The 18,854-nt window shown below is 44.2% G+C and overlaps 1 protein-coding gene across 1 annotated transcript in view; it reads left to right on the top strand.

The window, feature by feature from the left end:
- ALK (ALK receptor tyrosine kinase) overlaps positions 1 to 18,854 on the top strand; it is a 576,734-nt gene that overhangs the window by 459,675 nt on the left and 98,205 nt on the right. Inside the window, exons 10-11 of the mRNA XM_045010420.1 lie at positions 17,478 to 17,572; positions 18,664 to 18,807. Coding sequence (XP_044866355.1) covers positions 17,478 to 17,572; positions 18,664 to 18,807 — 239 coding nt within the window. The remainder of the gene's footprint in view (positions 1 to 17,477; positions 17,573 to 18,663; positions 18,808 to 18,854) is intronic.

The following is an 18,854-nucleotide window of genomic DNA, read 5'->3' as shown; positions in this document are numbered from 1 at the left end:
AGTTTATTACAAAGAGATAAAAGCCATTAGCAAGGTTGGTATGTTTAACATTGGGTGTTGGATTGGGCTATCTCTGTCAGAAATCAATTTGTGAGCAACAGCTTTGGAAGGGATGTCTTTCCAGCCCAGGCCAACAGAAGGTCCCTAAAAGTGGGGGGACCACTGGTGCCCAAACCGTGGCCCCACCCCCTGTGCTGCCCCTTCTTCCCAAGTCCCCATGCCACATAGCCCCTTCTACCCAAGGTCCTTCCTGAATGCTGCCTCTTTCCCCCCAAGACCCCATCCTCTGCTTGCTCCTTTCTGCCCCCTCCCTTATTGCTGGTGATGGGGCCATAGCCCGCCTTCCCCTCCCCTCCCCCCCCGCCACACACACACGTTCCAGTGCCCCTGTTTCCAGCAGGTGAGCAGGGAAATTGTGGAATTTTGGAGAACCAATAACAGTGTTGCCAACTCTTGTGATTTTATCACCAGTTTCACAATATTTGGTGTTTTATTTACAGCCTCAGCTTCTGGAGACAAGTGATCAAATGGGAATCTCCACTTTCTTTCTTTCTTTTCTTTTTTTAAGTTTCTAGACCTCAGAATTACTGAGAGAAGCTGGAAAATATAACTAGAGTGTATCTTGGAGGCTCAGAAGCCAGATGGCAAATAAAAAAACTCAGAATGTAGGGGGTTCAATCTCATGATTTTGAAGTCAATCCCATGATTTTGGGGGTCTGACTAATGATTTTGAATGTTTAGGGTTGGCAATACTGGGATTATCTCAAAGCTCGTGTTAGCTCACCCAGGTATTCTTTTATGTTTCACACTGATTCTTGCTGTCCAGATTTTCCGGAGTCTAGTAGGTATTCCCTCAGTTTAATTCAGCCTCTTCAAGAGGGTTTAGAAAATGATCAATGGGAGAAAAAAAGCCCTAACAACACAAGGAAAGCCCATAATTTCTTTTTCATGGCAAGCTCATGTCACTCTGACTGGGTTGTTCAGCTTCTCATGCCAATCACAGGCCTTGTCTACACTAAAAGGTTAGGTTGACCAAGCTACATCATTTAGGTGTCAAAAATCCACCCCTCTCCCCCACCCCACCCCCAGAAGCATAGTTAAGCTGCCCTAACAGTGTAGACAGCACTAGGCAGACAGAAGACTCCTCTCAGGGAAGTAGATTACCTAAACTAGTGGTGGGAAACCTGTGGCCCACGGGCCTCAAGCGGCCCATCAGGGTAATCTGCTTGTGGGCCATGAGACATTTTGCTGACATTGACTGTCTGCAGGCACGGCCCCCTGCCACTCCCAGTGGCCACAGTTCTCCTTGCAGCCTACCGCTTCCCGCAGCTCCCATTGGCCAGGAACGGAAACCACGGCCACTGGAAGCTGCGGGGAGGCCATGCCTGCAGACGGTCAATGTCAGCAAAATGTCTCGTGGCCCTCAAGCAGATTACCATGATGGGCCACAGGTTGCCCACCACTGACCTAAACTGATGGGACAGCCCCTCTTGGCAGCATCGGTTGTGTGTACACTGATGTGCTACAGCAGTGCAGTTGCAGCGCTGCAGCATTTCAAATGTAGACAAGCCCACATCCATTGTTCCACAGAGCCTCTTAGGTGCCTAACACATTCAGCCTCAAATGTAGATGATCAGGAAGAGAGCTCTACAATAAAAGAACCATTCATGCAGGTAGGTGTTCAGCATATCCTGCTGGCATGTCAGTTCATTCGATGAGGTCACAATCTACATATATGGCTCTCCTTAAAAATGTCCCAGTTTCTGAGATTTGCAGGGCTGCTTACATGGTCTTCGGTACATACCTTCTCCAGACACTATGCCTTAGTCGGTGCCTCTAGATCTGATGCAGCAGTTGGCAATGCAGTTCTCTCCTCTGTAATGGACTCAACTCCGAAGCGCTCTCTTTCTTATGGGAGTCACCTGAAGTGGAGCACCCACATGGATGTTACTCGAAAAAGAAAGAGAGGTTACTCACCCTGTGCAGTAACTGTAGTTCTTTGAGGCGTGTGTCTGTATGGGTGCTCCACTACCCACCCTCCTTCCCCTCTGCTTCAAAGTTTCCTTCTGAGACTCAGTGGTGGAGAAACAACTGAGGGCAGTTTGTGCACACGCCCTGATATAACCTCGGTGAGGGGCATGAGGATATCAACGGCGCATGTGCAGGCCAAACGGACGCTGCTAATGAAAATCTCCAATCAGAGACACATGGGGGTGCACATGTACCTGAAGTAACCAAAGTGGAGCCCCCGTAGGGGGACACATCTCCAAGAACTGCAGTTACTTCACAGGGTGTGAAACATCTTTCTTTTTCCCCCAGTGTATAACAGTATATTCTGTGGCAGGAAGGACAGTCGCTAATGCCTACCTACTGCAGTTCTGTTTTGTAATGTTCTTCACTCATCCTAATGCCCTACTTTTGAAACACAGTTGGTGATAGGTGCATTAGCAATGCCTGTGATAGAACTGGTGCATGTATGTTTATTCCCTACGGCCCCCTCCCCTTTAATAACAACCTTGAATCCCAGGTGCCCTTTTATTGTTGGCTCATAGGTAACTTTCTGAATGAAAGTTCTCTTTAACTTTCCTTGACTGAAATGCCTCTATTTCTCCAAATAATTTCATTCCAACCAGGGGTATCTCTTCTCTCATTTTCCAAGTATTTCTCTCTGGGGTAAGTGCTACCAGTGTGACATTTGTGCTATGGAAGCTGTTAAGGCAACTGGGGTCAGTGCTCAGAAAGTTTGCTATTCTATTGGTACTTCAGTCCTGTGCAGGACAAATAATAATTATTCTAGTTAGAGACAGACCTTGGCCTTCAGAGAAATACCATTCTTAAGTAAGAAACATTATCTGTACGTACTGGCTCTCTGTGTCTCTATCTCTGAATGTGTGTTTGTACATGTAGTGACTCTCATGTGTTCCTTTTCTCGGTCATCCTTGACTGGAATGGATTTTTGATTGTAGTGATTATGAACCATGCCATGCTATAGCATGAAGAGAGCTGCATGAGACTGGCTGTTGGTTACCTGCACTGTGTCTGTGAGCTGACATTAAAAGCACTGTTGGGATTCCAAATTGTTATTAAAAGGAGGGAGCTGTGGGGACTTAATATAAATACAGGCTTTCTGAGCTCTCCACTCCAGGCAAAATGTTCTCAGCTTCTTCCCAGACGGGAGCAGAACAACTATACACAAAAAATAACAAAGCTATGGAATACAATCTCAATTTAGGTGATGGAAGCAAAGAGAATTAGGGCTATTCTGTACAGGGAAATTTACCAGCATGACTATACCAATATAATTATGCGTGCATAGCTGTGCTGGTAAATTTCCCTGTATAAATAAGGTCTAAATGAATTCAAGAGAATCCTTAAACTACTCCATCAGGGTTGGAGGAAGTAAGAAGGTAGGATTAAGATCAAATACTGATGGGTCTGAAGTGAAATCCCTGATTTAAAGAGCCTGAGTTTGGGAGGAATTGGGATCCAGATGTAACCTCATAGATGGGCGCCTATTGCTATAATAGGCTCAGCCAAACTCCCAGATCCAAACTCTCCTACTGTTTGAGGAAATTATTATCTGAATCCATACTTTCTGGCTCAGGCCAAAGAAACCAACCAAAGAAAATGAATTCAGCTTGGCCTTAGATCGCCTTTCTCATCTCTAACTCTCAAGTATTTGAGCTGTCACCATCGTCTCCTGTGGTTGTGGTTTAAGTTTAAATAAAGCCAGGTTTCAGAGTATCAGCCGTGTTAGTCTTATCCGCAAAAAGAACAGGAGTACTTGTGGCACCTTAGAGACTAACAAATTTATTTGAGCATAAGCTTTTGTGGGCTACAGCCCACTTCTTTGGATGCATAGAATGGAACATATATTGAGGAGATATATATACACATACAGAGAGCATGAAAAGAAAAGGTAGGAGTTGTCTTACCAACTCTGAGAGGCCAATTAAGTAAGAGAAAAAAAACTTTTGAAATGATAATCAAGATAGCCCAGTACAGACAGTTTGATAAGAAGTGTGAGAATACTTACAAAGGGAGATAGATTCAATGTTTTTAATGGCTCAGCCATTCCCACTCCCTATTCAAGCCTAAATTGATTGTATCTAGTTTGCATATCAATTCCAGCTTAGCAGTTTCTCATTGGAGTCTGTTTTTGAAGCTTTTCTGTTTCAAAATTGCCACCCGCAGGTCTGTCATTGAATGACCAGACAGGTTAAAGTGTTCTCCTACTGGTTTTTGAGTGTTATGATTCCTGATGTCAGATTTGTGTCCATTAATTCTTTTGCATAGAGACTGTCCGGTTTGGCCAATGTACATGGCAGAGGGGCATTGCTGGCACATGATGGCATATATCACATTGGTAGATGTGCAGGTGAATGAGCCCCTGATGGTATGGCTAATGTGATTAGGTCCTATGATGATGTCACTTGAATAGATATGTGGACAGAGTTGGCATCAGGCTTTGTTGCAAGGATAGGTTCCTGGGTTAGTGTTTTTGTTCAGTGATGTGTGGTTGCTGGTGAGTATTTGCTTCAAGTTGGGGGGTTATCTGTAAGCGAGGACAGGTCTGTCTCCCAAGGTCTGTGAGAGTGAGGGATCATGTTTCAGGATAGGTTGTAGATCTTTGATGTGCTGGAGAGGTTTTAGTTGGGGGCTGAAGGTGACAGCTAGTGGTGTACTGTTATTTTCTTTGTTGGGCCTGTCTTGTAGGAGGTGACTTCTGGGTACTCATCTGGCTCTGTCAATCTGTTTTTTCACTTCAGCAGGTGGGTATTGTAGTTTTAAGAATGCTTGATAGAGATCTTGTAGGTGCTTGTCTCTGTCTGAGGGATTGGAGTAAATGCGGTTGTATCTTAGAGCTTGGCTGTAGACAATGGATCATGTGGTGTGTCCTGGATGGAAGCTGGAGGCATGTAGGTAAGTATAGCAGTCAGTAGGTTTCTGGTATAGGGTGGTATTTATGTGACCATCGCTTATTAGCACAGTAGTGTCCAGGAAATGGACCGCTTGTGTGGATTGATCTAGGCTGAGGTTGATGGTGAGATTGAAATTATTGAAATCATGGTGGAATTCCTCAAGGGCTTCTTTTCCATGGGTCCAGATGATGAAGATGTCATCAATGTAGCGCAAGTAGAGTAGGGGCGTTAGGGGACGAGAGCTAAGGAAGCATTGTTCTAAGTCAGCCATAAAAATGTTGGCATACTGTGGGGCCATGCGGGTACTCATAGCAGTGCTGCTGACTTGAAGGTATATATTGTCCCCAAATGTGAAATAGTTATGGGTGAGGACAAAGTCACAAAGTTCAGCCACCAGGTTAGTCGTGATATTATCAGAGATACTGTTCCTGATAGCTTGTAGTCCATCTTTGTGTGGAATATTGGTGTAGAGGGCTTCTCCAGTCAGCTCAGCTGATGTTGCTCAAAAGGGAGATTTGAATTAGTCTTCCTGTCCACCTAGTGAAACATTTCCCGTCTGCTTCAGAAAGAAAGCAAATCCCATGGAATATCATCAGATATTCCCGTAGATCAGCTAAGATTAATTTATTTTTAGCCAACACTCCACCACCTGCCATGAATCAGAGGAACCATTTTAAAAATGGCCTTAGGGTTGAACAGGACAAAAGTAGTGACAACAAGGACATCAACACTTGAATGAAACCAAGAAGTTCCTCTTGTTCTCAAGCTAAGATTTTCCAGGACTCAAGCCATTAAAACCACTATCGACCATCATGTTGTTCCTGTAATGGAACTCAGCGTGCAAACATAAAACTGTCTGACTAGCATTTGCAATTCATGTGCAGATGCTGCCGAGGTAGGTTTAATAAGCAGCAAACTCATGGCACAATTGTCAGCATTGATTTTTGTTGTTAGTTTTTTTTCAAATATCATCTGCAGTCTCTGTTCAAAACATCTCTGTTTGTAAGGCACAATGTGAACATTAAATCACTTAAATCCATGTTAATCCACAACCTTTGAGCATGCTTATGGTCTGCCAACAGTCACTGCCTTTAGGACTTAATCCCAATGCCTATTAAAGTCAATGGGAGTCTTACCGTTAAGTTCAATGGGCATTGGATCAGGCTCTGAGTGATTAGATTAGTGACAATGTTCCTGTGCTACATTTTTTGTACAGAAAGAGGAGAGAAAAGTCATCCATATTTTTTTCTCACTAATATGACATCTCCATCTTCAGTTTTGATTAAATTTCTCTTAATTAGCCCATTAAGCTAAACCACTGAAGCTAATGATTGAAATGTTGGTTGACTAATGAACTTGTTTCAGTGGAATTTGAGAGACATCATATTTCTAAATGAATAGTGACATTAAATCAGAGAGAAAAAAGATTAACTATTTGTTGCAGACATGCTGGTCTCAGGGGACAAAGTTTTCACTGAAGCTCCATTTGTTTTAGAAAAGAAATAAATGAAATTAACATAATCCCACAGTAATCATGGTGGATCTGAAGGTGTTTGTCATTTGCATGTTTTTTTCCCCATTTGGGACTCTATAACAGGGTACACTTACACTCCTTGCATCTGGATCTGGGGATCATCTCTTGCTTGGTCTAGCACCCCTTCCACAGGATTCACCACCTTCTCTAGAAGTTGCTGTTACCCTTTGGGCTTGATCTCTTATAACATCCTGCAGACTCTTTTGCTATTCTGCCTGCAAACAAGGCCTGGCTCTCTCTGTGGTGGGATTGTTGGGAACTTTTCAGAGTCTTCTGCAGCTCTTCCTGCAGTTTCCCAGCCACTGCAGAGGCTTCTCCTGGTCCAGGCTGCAAAACCCTCAAGCCAGCTATAGATCCTGGACAAGCTCCTAAATGTGAAAGTGTGGGGTCCCATTCTTGTCTCTTTTCAAGCTACAAACTGCTTGGAGATCACCTTCTGGTCAAACACTACATGGTTTATTTCACTGTGTTTGCCCAGCAACCTGTACAAACTCAAGCAGCTCTGCATTGACAATATCCTACAATCCTTAGCTCACCTTTACACACACACACACACACCCCGAGAGATCTGGCCTCTGCCTTTCAAAAGCCTGCCAATCTCTGTCTTCCCCACAAGTACTTTCCTTCCTGTGTCTTTTTTATCTTGTGGGTAATGGGCTAATTAGCCTTTGGGCTCTCAGCCCCTCCCAATCCAGCAATTAGGCTCAGCTCTTCCTAATCAGGGCTACTCCCAAGCAACTGCTTGTTGTTGCAGTGACCAGAGTACTGTATCGATTACTGTTTCCCAGTTGTCACAGACCCCCTCTGAATTCAGATAAATTCCGGTCTTGTTCATATCTCTTTATGTAGTTAAGAAAATAAGAGTTCTGGGCCTAGAACAGGGGAATAAAAGTTCAGTGTTTCTGTCACTGACAAATAGAGACAAGACTATCAACTTATTGGCCATACAAGAAGTCTGGTGAACACAATGGGACAAATTCTGCCATCTATGTCATGTCTGCGCAGCCCTAGTTGTAGCAATGATGCTTAGTGTTAACTTCAGTGAATGTAACAAAAGACAGAAATTGACCTATTCCATTTACTGGACTTCTTATGTGGCCAGCTTAGATGATAGTTCTCTCTCCATAATCAGAACAATTCTGTGCTGGCAGGAGAGACTGATGAGACATGAGTATAACAGGCAGTGAAGAGCAGACTTCAAAGGACGAAGAGCTTGGATTCAGCTCAGCCAATCACCCAAAACTCCAGAATCAGTAAGGGTCAGAATTCAAAAGTGCCTAAAGAAGGAGATAGGCTCCCAGTGGGATTTTCAGTTTCTCTCTTTAGGCATCTAAATACCTTTGAAATCTGGCCCTAAGGGCCTATCTGAATATTCTTGAGTCTGCAAAAGTTGCCTTGAAACCTGGCATGAAGAGCCTTTCTTTTACCTCTGTGAAATGAATTGGTGAGTCCACATCACAAAAATCACCTCTCTAACTGGCATTCATTTGGCAGCCTCAGAACAAAGGTGAAGGGCCACAGCAACTGAATTCCAGATAGTGTTCCAGTTTAGTACCAAGGCATGTTGGGGTGCTGTGGAGGACGATTGTACTGCCATTTCCTAAGTGGTATCTATTCTGTGGACAAGCAGAACACCTCACAGCTGTCAATATAACACCTTTCATCTGCATTAAGTTCATGCCAAAATGTTTTTAAACATTTGTGAAAACTCTGTCCCACACAAACTGCAGGCCATATTAACACACACATTCTCCTGATAGAAATACATATTGGATAGGTAGCCCAGATATTTCCTGTAGGACTGGGTGAAAAGAGTTCAGTTCTTCTTCGAATGCTTGCATATGCCCATTACACTGTAGGTGTGTGCATGTCCCAGGCACTGGTGCCAGAGATATTTTTCCTAGCACTACCTGTAGGGGCAGCCCAAACTATTGTCAAACTCCTCATGCTCTGAAGTGAGTGTATAAAGATCAGAGCCTTCCCACCCACACCTTCCTTCAGTTCCTTCTTACCGTCCAGGGTCAGAGCAATTCTGTTTCCTTTGAACAAAAGCTTTTCAACTCTGTCAGTGACCCTTGTTTGCACTGTCTCAAGTGCTTGGGTGAGGGTCATGTTAGAGATATTGCACTCTATTTGTTTTGGTTTTGAGACCAAGAGAAAGAAGCCTAGGGAGGAATGTCTCTGTTACATCCTGATGGAGACCACTCTTAGATGGGCATCGGACCCCACTTGGTCATCCAAGGGAAGTTCTTCCTCCCAAAGTGCTTGCCCAGCTGCAGTAGAGTCCCTTCACTGGGACTGTCTTTTTCAAGGCCCAAGACTTCGGAGCAGTCCCAGCTTCGGAAACACAAGGAGACATCGGCATCGGCTTTTTTTAAGTCCAGAGAGCAGGACTCCTCTGCAGAATGTCGTGCCAGTACCCACAGAGTGTCTTTTGTCTTGCCACTACTGGTACCAGTGAATACAGAGAGAGCTGAACCATCAACTGCAGTGCCCTCCTTGGGACTGTCAAGACCTCTTTGGCTGCAATTTCTGATCACTGTGGGTCAGCACCCTGTGTCTGTATGACTACGCCAGAGGCTTATGCCATGGCCAGGGATTTGTTATGCCTGTCAGTACCACCATCCCCGTTCCTTCAGAGTGAAGTCCTTCTTCCAGCGCCAGCACAGCTGCCAAGGCCATTGGCACCTGAATGCTTTGTTGAGGGTCCGCCAGCTTCAGGCTTGGTACCGGCTCCTTTCACCTCTTGTGGTCCGGTACCAGCTCCTACACAGCACATGTTACTGGCAGCCAGGAAGCCAGATCCAGATCTCGGTCACCAAGGACACCTCTTAGTACTGTGCCATCGTAGGTCTTGGAATACTTAGAGTGTCCGTTGGATAGGCTTTCAGGTATCTCAACGCTGCAAGTCCAGAGCTTCCTCCTGATCCCATTCTCATAGTCCCTGGAGTGGGTTTCAGAAGATTTCAGCCAGGGGTTGTGATGCTGGGCCAGACATGCCTGGGGCTTCATACCACACCAGCCCCCTCCATGGCCCTATTGTATGCCCTAGGGGACACCTCCAGCATCCAGATCTATATCACCCATACAGACAGTACTGAGGGGTGACAGCCTCTACTGAACAGCCTTTGGACTCTCAAGCTCAGGACTTACTTCAACCTACTTTGGAGCTGCAGCCTGCTGTGGTAGCACAGGAGCAGCCTGAGGAGCTCTTTCTTTTCCCTTCCCTTCAGATATCTTCCTCATTGCCTGATGAGGCTCTGGTACCAGATGACTTCAAGATATATCAGGGGCTCCTCAGGAGAATGGCAGCTTATCTGGGCATTCAAGTGGAGCTAGTGGAGGCGAATACCCACAAACTGATCAACATTTTCCATCCCACTTCAGAAGGAAAGATAGTCCTTACCTATCAATGAGGCTATTATGCAGCCAGCCAAAATACTCTGGCAAACCCCATCCTCCTTTCCCCATTTGGCCAAACATATTAAACACAAATACCAAGTTCCATCTCAGGGATTTGGATAGTTTTATTACATCTAGTGTTCTGTGTTTTCAGTTTTTATTTGTAAAATAATAATAATAATAATCTAGGAATTTTTCATTGTTTATTTTCCAAACATTAAAATCAGGATGAAATCGGGTTAAAAGTAAAAATAAAAACATTGGGAAAAATCAGGGGAAAAAGAAAACCAAAAAAACTTTTATAATATACACATTTTACTATAATATAATTTAAACTTTTTTTTTTATGTACAAAAGTATTTTTTGGTCTCTCAGAGGTAGTAGTTTTTCCAGAAATCCACATAAATTTCTTCACAGTATCCTCACTCATGTCGAGCCTCTTGCTGTCTTGGAGGTAGTCCAAGTTGGAAATTATGTGCTCTGCATCTATAGATCCAGGGGGCACGCTCGAAGCTTGCTGTGCCACTTTGCTGAAGTTGGAAAGTGTGTCTTGATGGCTGTTGCAAAAAGCCAGCACATCCAGTTTCATGGTGTCAGTGTTAGGCATGTTCATGTACGTAGTAAATGTGCCTTTCAGATTTGAAATTTCATCTTTAGTGGCAAATGGTTGAAACCCTCTGGCATAACAGTCATAGTCTATTGCAAAATTCACCTTGAGAAAGGGGTGCAACACCTGGATGACATTCCAAAAAGACTCTTTGGCACCAAACACTTCAGGGTTCATATTGCGGGTCACAGTCATCTCCCATTGCTTGCTGAGCATTGTGTTGAAGGTTTTGAACACTTTTTGGTTTTCTCATGTTCTGGGGTCAGAAAGAGTGCCAGAAACAGCTAGCATTTCTCGCCATATGTTTCTCTTACAGATTTTGTGCTCAATTCAGCTGAGATTCTGGTTGTCAGGATCCGGTAAACATCTGTACTGGAAATGTGTTGGCAGTGGTCAGAGAAAACTACAATGTTTTCTGTGCATCCCACAGTTATTCCAATTTTTCACCAATGAACATTAGCTTGGTGTGCAGAAGCTGGCAGTCATTTTGGTTATTTGCCAGTCTCTTCGGAATTTCTGCTTTAGAACCAACAAACTCAGGATGATTTGTGAGATGCATTAGCACAGTCCACGTGTTATTTACATGACAGGCAGCGAAGTACAAGCTCATGCACCGATGTGGCACAACAGGGGTAGGTAATTGGCAGTCGGCTCTGCACTTGTCTCACACTGTATAAAACAAAGCTTTCAACTTGTCTGAGTGCTTGAAAATGGCTCTGAATCCAGCGAGTCAAGATTTCACATCTTTCATTTCTTCTGTAGCAGTAGCTGCTGACTGCGCAACATTAATCAGATGAGCAGGACAGGTAATATGTGGCAGCTCCAGTTTCTGATTGAGTTTAATCTCCCTTGCAAATTTAGCCATGTAGGAAGCAGAATCTGTGTTAGTTGTGGCCACATTTTCCCAAGTTAGCTGGTACATCTCAAACATATCCGTTATTGCATTGACGAAACCCGTATCTGCAGAGGAGATGAATGTCACATTAGCACAAAACAATGCGGGTTTATTCTCTTTGAAATCAAAAAGCAAAAACAAAAGGCCAAGAATCAGCGGTCCAAAGCATCAAGAGACTCATTAAAAATCTGACTAGACACCATATTTCCATCAATTTCTTCCATCAGTTTAGACACTAAAGCATCATTTTCTTTCAGATATTTATGAGTGAGGTTGTAGCAAGGGTTTTTGTTGCTGGACAGTATTGTCGCACAAAGTCACGAGTAGGCCCCTCTGCTATTAACAGTGGTTGTCCAGCGAAACAAAGAATACGCACAAATTCATTGACACAGTTTTGCTGTGTCCTCTCTTTCCGTAAAGCCCAGGTGAAACCTCCTGATATTGACTGTTTATCCCAAAGCTCACTTGCTTCTTTAAGCTTCTTGTGTCACTTGCGTTCAACATGCTCCTTTAGTCTGTCAATGCAAGCACTGACCTCAATGCTGCTGTACTTGAAGCACAAGGCATCCTCTTTACTCCCTGCTTTACTTTTCTTGAAAATGTCTAAGCACTGATTTTCCTATTCGTATTCAGGCACAGATTTGTGGTTTTGCCCCATGTTTACCTTTTCTATCTGTAACCCCCAAGGAGCTTAGCTAGGTTCCTGGGACTCTGTGTGCTGGCAGTTCAGGGAGAGGCACGTTGTCCCAGATAGGAAGGGGAAGCCAAGGGCAGATTCCAAGTCCGCTAAGCAACCAAGAGGGAGAGAGGAGAGGCACCATATAGAACAAGCGGGGCCCCTGTTGATTGGGGAAGGATTGCAGACTTGCCTGCTTGGGGGAGGGGGCAGAGTCAAATGATTGACAAGGGAAAGCCTGGGAAGAAGAGCTAATCTGACCAATAGGGAGTGAGATACCCTCCCCTGGGAATCCTGGAGGCGGGAGAAGCCATTTTGGAAGTAGACTGGAGCCAGTCACAGAGAGGGCAGAACTAGCTGTGTGGGGATGCAGAAAAACCCAGGCCTGTCCATCCAAACCCATAAGGAGATTGGCACTAAAGGAGGTAACTAGGTGGATAGGGGGCGTTACACATATTTCTCTGGGGAGGATTGATTGTTTCAATTCAGTGCCGCACTAAATGGACTCAAGTGAAATAGGCGGGCAGCCTCTCTTTGTGAGCCAATCATAGCACGATATTAATGTTTGATTTTCCGACCTCCATCTTGTGGGTGTTCTTTGTTTTACACTGTGGAACTGCTTCAATCCTAGCACTCCAGGACAAAACAATCGCGTAAAGGACTAGTGTTTAACCAAAAAAAGTACCCAAAAAAATACCAAGTGGATTGATAAACGGGTGTAAATCAGTAAAAACTGAACTGCTTTTAATAAAGAAATTGGTAATTCATCAGTGGAAACCGGTAACAACTGAAAATGCAGAACACTATTTACATCCCACCACTGACTCTGTAGTAGTGGCCGTGGTGAATGAGAAGAGCCAGCAGGGCGGGGCTAAGGCTACCTCAGAGACAAAGGCGCCCAAAAGCCTGACTGTTCTGGTAGACAGACTTTTATTCTTCAGCAAATTTACAACTTCACATTGCAATTACCATCAGTTATCAAGGTAGGATTTCTGTAGCAAGGTAGCAATATCTCAGTCTGTGAGCAAGTTATCAGAAGGTTCCAGAGAACAGTTTTAGTCACTCATCTCAGAGGGCTGCCTCATTTCTCAATCAGCTTTGCAGGCTTCTTTGGATGCAGCAGATTCTGCAGCCAAGGCAACATTGATGGTGGTGACTATGCTCCATTTCTCCTGATTGTAGTCCTCAGGGATTCCTGCGGATGTGGAACAGGCAGCTAAGGACTTCCCCTTTGAGAGATGTGCAGAGTTCTTATCTAAAACAGAGGATGATTTGTACATGCTAAAGGACTCAAGCGGTTTTGAAATCCTTGGGCCTCTACACTCTGGCAACAAAGAGGGCAAAACATTATTCTACTACCAGCCTAGGCAGCAATATTACCCTTGCTGACCAATCTAAAAGAAGGCAAAGGTCCAAGAGTAGGAGACTGTTGCCTTCTACCTCCTCAGTTTCTTTGTCTCGGCAACCTGAGGCCTCAAAGCAGTTGAATTGACTCTCGTGTCAAGGACATGCTACTTGACCTGGATCTCACTAGCCCTCCTCCACCTTTCTTGGACAGGTTATGCTATTTCCTACATGTGTGGCAATCCATCACCTTGGAGCACTAATTCTCCACTTCAGGTTATTTCATTGCTTTGTGTCTTATAAAACCAGAATCCCAAAGAACTGGAGAATAGACTATGTGCAAAAGTGGTGCATTAGCCAGGATGGTATCCTCATAATCTCCCCTCTTCCGGGTATTATCCTTATTTAATATGGAAAAAACTGAGGCACAAGGAGATAAAGGACTTGTCTATGTGATGCAGCAAAGTGCTCTAGAGAGGTGTGGTTTACAAAATGCTCTAACCTGTTGTGCTTTAGTTGTCCCTAAGTAGGCCCTGCTGGTGCACTCATTAATGCAGACTAGGTACCTTTTAGAGCACAACACATCAAAGTGCTTTCCAAATCACACCCCTTTAGAACACTTTACCACGCCATTTAAACCAGCTCTAAGTGACTTTCCCGAGGACACATAGTGAGTCAATGACGCAGCCTGTAATATAACCCAAGTCTCCAGCCACTCAGTCCTGTGCCTTAAATGCTAAATGTGTTGTGCCAAGTATTGAGTGAGGGGAAGGTGAGCCATTTGGGATGCCTAATGTCACTGTGTTCATTTGTACACCAGTACCTAGAATACTTGGATTATTTTATTCAAAGCATATTGGGGTTTCAGCTTTGGATGGCTGGGTAGAGAGAGGCCTGTGTGTGCGTGCATCACCGTGGACTGCAAAAGTAAAAAATGTGCAAGGCTTTCCTCAGATTTACCCCCATGCCCGTATTAATTAGGACTCAGGTGATTGACTAAAAACTCCAGAGCTGCTGGCAGTACCAGGTTCTTGCAGCACATAGATGAGGAGGGAAAGGACTATGCTTCTGTGATTTTTCTTAGGAGTTATTTAGATCGAGCTGTTGCTTTCTAGGTGATAAAGGTAGTTCAGTTCAGAAAACATGTTTATGTTTTGACATCTCATTGAGTTTCTTCTGATTGTTAGCAATGTTTCTCCTTCAGAACATATGCAATTCCCAGTGTCAATCAGCCTCTTTTAAACAGCTGCTGCTTCTGTCTTTCAGAACATTCTAAAAATCATTCTATTTTTGATACGTTCTCTAGCTCATATCGCCCATTTCATGCTGAGGGGAGAAACTTCAGTATCACAACATTACAGTTTTCTATTTGCAGAAATAAAGTGTAAAGGGATAAATAAACTCTGATCAGGGCATTTGCATGGAGATAAGGGGACAGATTTTTCTACTCTTTTCGCTCCCTTTATGCCACTCAGGTGGTGCAAAGAGACCACCAGCAACTTTGCTGCTTGTGGATTCCTGGTTGTGCCAGATCCTTTGCCTCTGTCCCTGTGGTCCCTAGCACAGGAAGGATGACATTGGTGGGGACTGGAAGTATGTGGAGTGGGCTTCACTCCAGCTATCCCCAGCTTGACAAATAGTCTCTGGGTATGTCTACACTGCAATTAAAAACCCACAGGGCTGGCCCATGCCAGATGACTCTGGCTCATGGGGCTCAGGCTAAGGGGCTATTTAACTGCAGTGTTGAGGTTTGGGCTCAGGCTGGAGCCTGGGCTTTAGGACCCTGCAAGGTGGGAGGGTCCCAGAGCTCGGGCTGCAGCCCAAGCCGGAACAGCTACACTGCAATTAAACAGCCCCTTAGCCTGAGCCCCATGAGCCAGAGTCAGTTGGCTCTGGCCAGCAGCGGGTGTCTAATTGCAGCGTACATATACCCTGGGAGACCATAGACAGGATAGACCAGCCCTGTGACTGTTCTACCCTGGGCTGGAGATGAGGCAGAGAATCAGGAAGCAGCAGAGAATTTGTCTCAAGTTCTTTCCTGTTTTTAAGATTTCATATTCTCTTGCTCCTCAGTCCTCACCTGAAGGTGTCATTTTTGTGGCCTTGATACAATGTTTGAGACCAACATCTTGTCCCAGCATCACAGTTGGTTACTGTTAGAAATTACTCTTGTGTCCTAGGAAAGGATTATGACTCCAGGCGGCAAAGAAGCAGCAGGAACGGATGAAATTGCACAGCTTAGACTCTAAGAGTCAGTTTAAGCCCATGAGTACCCTCTATCATTACACTGACTATATATTGTAGAACTGGAAATATTTATTGTAAATTAATATTTTTGCTATATCAATTGCCTTGAAAAATAATTGAAAATGAATTTGCCATGATATTTCTTCCTAGCTCCCCTCTGAAGGCCAGCTGGGAGCATGAAAGTGATTTAATGCAAATGTACGCTCAGTCTCTTTTGCACTAAAGTAAACAGTTCTACAGTTCCCATAGTCTGCAAGTGGCAAATCCTTCTGTCATTTGTCTTGCAAGATCTGAGTTAGAGATTCTGAATTTCCTTTTGTTATGAATCAGTGGTAAATGTATACTCCAGTGTAGAGGGCAGCAGATTGATGGTAAAATTTTCAACAGCACCTTAGTGACTTAGGCTTCTACAGGGTCAATCCACAAAGGGATTTAGGTGCTTAACTGCTTCTTTAGGTGCCTAAATCCAAAATTTAGATCCTCAAAACCTCTGCTCAGTTGCCACCTAACTTTATAGGTGTCTAAATTCCCTAGGCATCTGTTTCTCCAGGTAAAGTCTCCTAGGTGCTTAAAATTCTGCTGCTAGGCATCCGCAAAACTGCCCGAGTCTTGACACCCAGCGCCTAACTCATGTCTAAGCCCCGGCATGTTCCTCAAAGTAGGCATCCTCCTGCCTGTCGTACATGTGGGGCCCAATCCAGAAGGCTTTCTCAGAAATCCCCTACTGGATGGGGGCTCTCACAAAACACGGTTAGAGGGGGCAGTGGTGGGGGTTCTCCCTTTTTACCCAATAGCCCTGTGGCTAGAGCACTCATCCAGGTTTAGAAACAATGATTTTTTTTTTCAGTGAATAGTTAAGTGGCTGAAAAATGAATTTCTTGGGGAACCAAAACTGTTTGTGAATGTGGGTCAGATACAACAAATTTGATTGGGCCAGAGAGAGAATGGAAGTCATTGTATATAAGCCCAGCGGTTAGGGTACTGCCCTGGGAGGTGAGAGACCTGGGTTTAAATCCCTACCGCACATCTGGCAGAGGAGGGGTTTGAACCTCATTCCCCTTGGTTTCTTTGAAAGAAAGGCCTGACCTGGCTTAGGCACCTATCTCCAGGAAAGAGTTCACAGCTGTGAATCCTGAATGGAGGGATGAGCCTCCCTCCAGCCTGAAGTTAGACATCTAACTGCCTTTGAAGGGTAGGAGTTATACCACACTCCTCTCTTCAGCATTCCCTATTGACTAGCATGGGCAGCTCCCTGCTCGGCATGCTGGCTTTTGTGAATCCCCTTCTTGGGCACCTAACTTTCCACATGTATTGAATAGGGAGCCTGGGCACATAACTCAGGGCTGTGAATCCCACTAGGCGGCGGGACCCCTAAACATTCGGCAGTTCAATGCTGAGCCTAAGTCATCATGGTGAATCCAGCCCAAAGTGCCTAAGTCACTTTTGAAAAGGGAACCTATGCTCTGAAGTCACTCAGGTGCTTTTGAAAATTTTACACTGAGTATCAAGAGAACTGGTTTCTTTTCATGTTTCTGCCCCGGATTTGCTGTCTGAGCTTGGACAAGACACTTATTCTCCTTGTGCCTCAGTTTTGCCTTCTATAACAAAAGTATAAGCATACCTAGATAGATACAGAGGGGAGTATTTCTACAGTCCCCATCAGCATAGTACTCAATTGACCTTTGCGAGACAGGGTTCAGTATTCTTTCTCCATTACTATAAGATTGCATGATCGTATGTCAAAGAAGAAGTTTTCTCTGTTCTCAAACTTATCCTTTTATTTTTGGTAACTCTGAAGTCGCATCTCCTTAACATAACTAGATCCCTTTTCTTTTCCCCCATCTGTACAGGTTTTGGCTTCAGATCATTACTTCATGGGAAGAAGAATCCGATGCCATTATTGCTTTTGACAATGTGTCTCTTAGCCTGGACTGTTATCTAACAAGTAAGTGTGCCTCTCGTTAGCCTTTTATTTGTGATTGGGGAAGAGGTACAGTTGTATTCTAAATCTTTCCAGAAATATCAGGGTAAATCCCTGAAATTGTACCTGTGTGCAGATGGAGACTCTTTCACTACGTTTTATCAGTTTCCTTGAGCTTTGACTTTACATTTGAATGGATAATGAGTCATATGGTGCAAGAGTGTCCACTACAAATCCAGATGGTGGCATCACCTGTCTACACAATATGGCTCAAAAGCCAATTTGTGGTTGCAAAACATTCCTCCTTAGCTGGTTTGTTATCTGTGACAAATAAATGAATAGAAATTGGAGCCACCTGGGAAAAGAGGTAAACCTAGGTATTCTGTGATTGACACTAATTTCGTAAGACCATCAAGTGAAGTGTTCTTGTTGGAATAGGGCAATTTCATTTGACTCACACAAAGATAGGTCTGAATCAAAACCTAGGATCTAAACTGTCTTCCAAACGTCAAAGAAAGTTTGGATCTAGACCCAAACTTCATGGCTGGCCCAATATCTATAGCTTGCCCAGTCAAAACACCAGGTTACAGAATCTCCCCATGCTCTGGGGAAGTTCAGATTTGGATTCAGCATTTATGGCTGGCCCATCTCTAGCCTCATATGTGGCTAATTATTTAATACGTAAGTGTGTTAAATTATCCCAATATCTTCCTGCAACCTAGAACAGGAACTGATGTGAAGATGAGATAGCCAGACTTTAAATAGCAAATAAATATTGTTACCCTATCTACCATTTTAGTACCTAAATCTTGGTGAGGCCCACTCTGTTAGACTGTGTCCCTTTCAGGTCTCTATTTCAGCTTATTAGCTTCATTTGCTTTGCTTTTTTGTTCAGCATGCTTTCCTCCTGCCTCCTCTTCCCCTTGGTTTGTTTCAACTCCCACAGCAGCAATAAACTGCCCTTCTGCCCTCCTTTTAATATTGTTTTGCCCTGTGGCTGGCAGACTCTTGCCCCAGGCAGAGTGGCCACCGGCTGTAACTTACCTCCATTTGCTGAGACACACACACTGTCTGAGTGCAGTCATAAACCAGACTGTGGCTTTTTTGTGTTCTAGTCAATGGAGAGAAGACATCTCGAGATGCAGCTCCGGATTCGAGCAATCTGTTCATCAAAGGAGACAGCCAGAAAAGGATCAGATTGGAACAAAAGATTCTGGAGAGCCTCCAACTCAGCACTGTTCCCATCTCTGGTCCTGCAGGTAGGGAATTTCCCTGGCTGAGAATCATTCCAGGACATTCAGCTTTC

Source organism: Mauremys mutica, chromosome 3, assembly GCF_020497125.1.
Source record: "Mauremys mutica isolate MM-2020 ecotype Southern chromosome 3, ASM2049712v1, whole genome shotgun sequence".
Taxonomy (NCBI): Eukaryota; Metazoa; Chordata; order Testudines; family Geoemydidae; genus Mauremys; species Mauremys mutica.
This window is presented reverse-complemented; position numbering and strand designations above follow the sequence as displayed.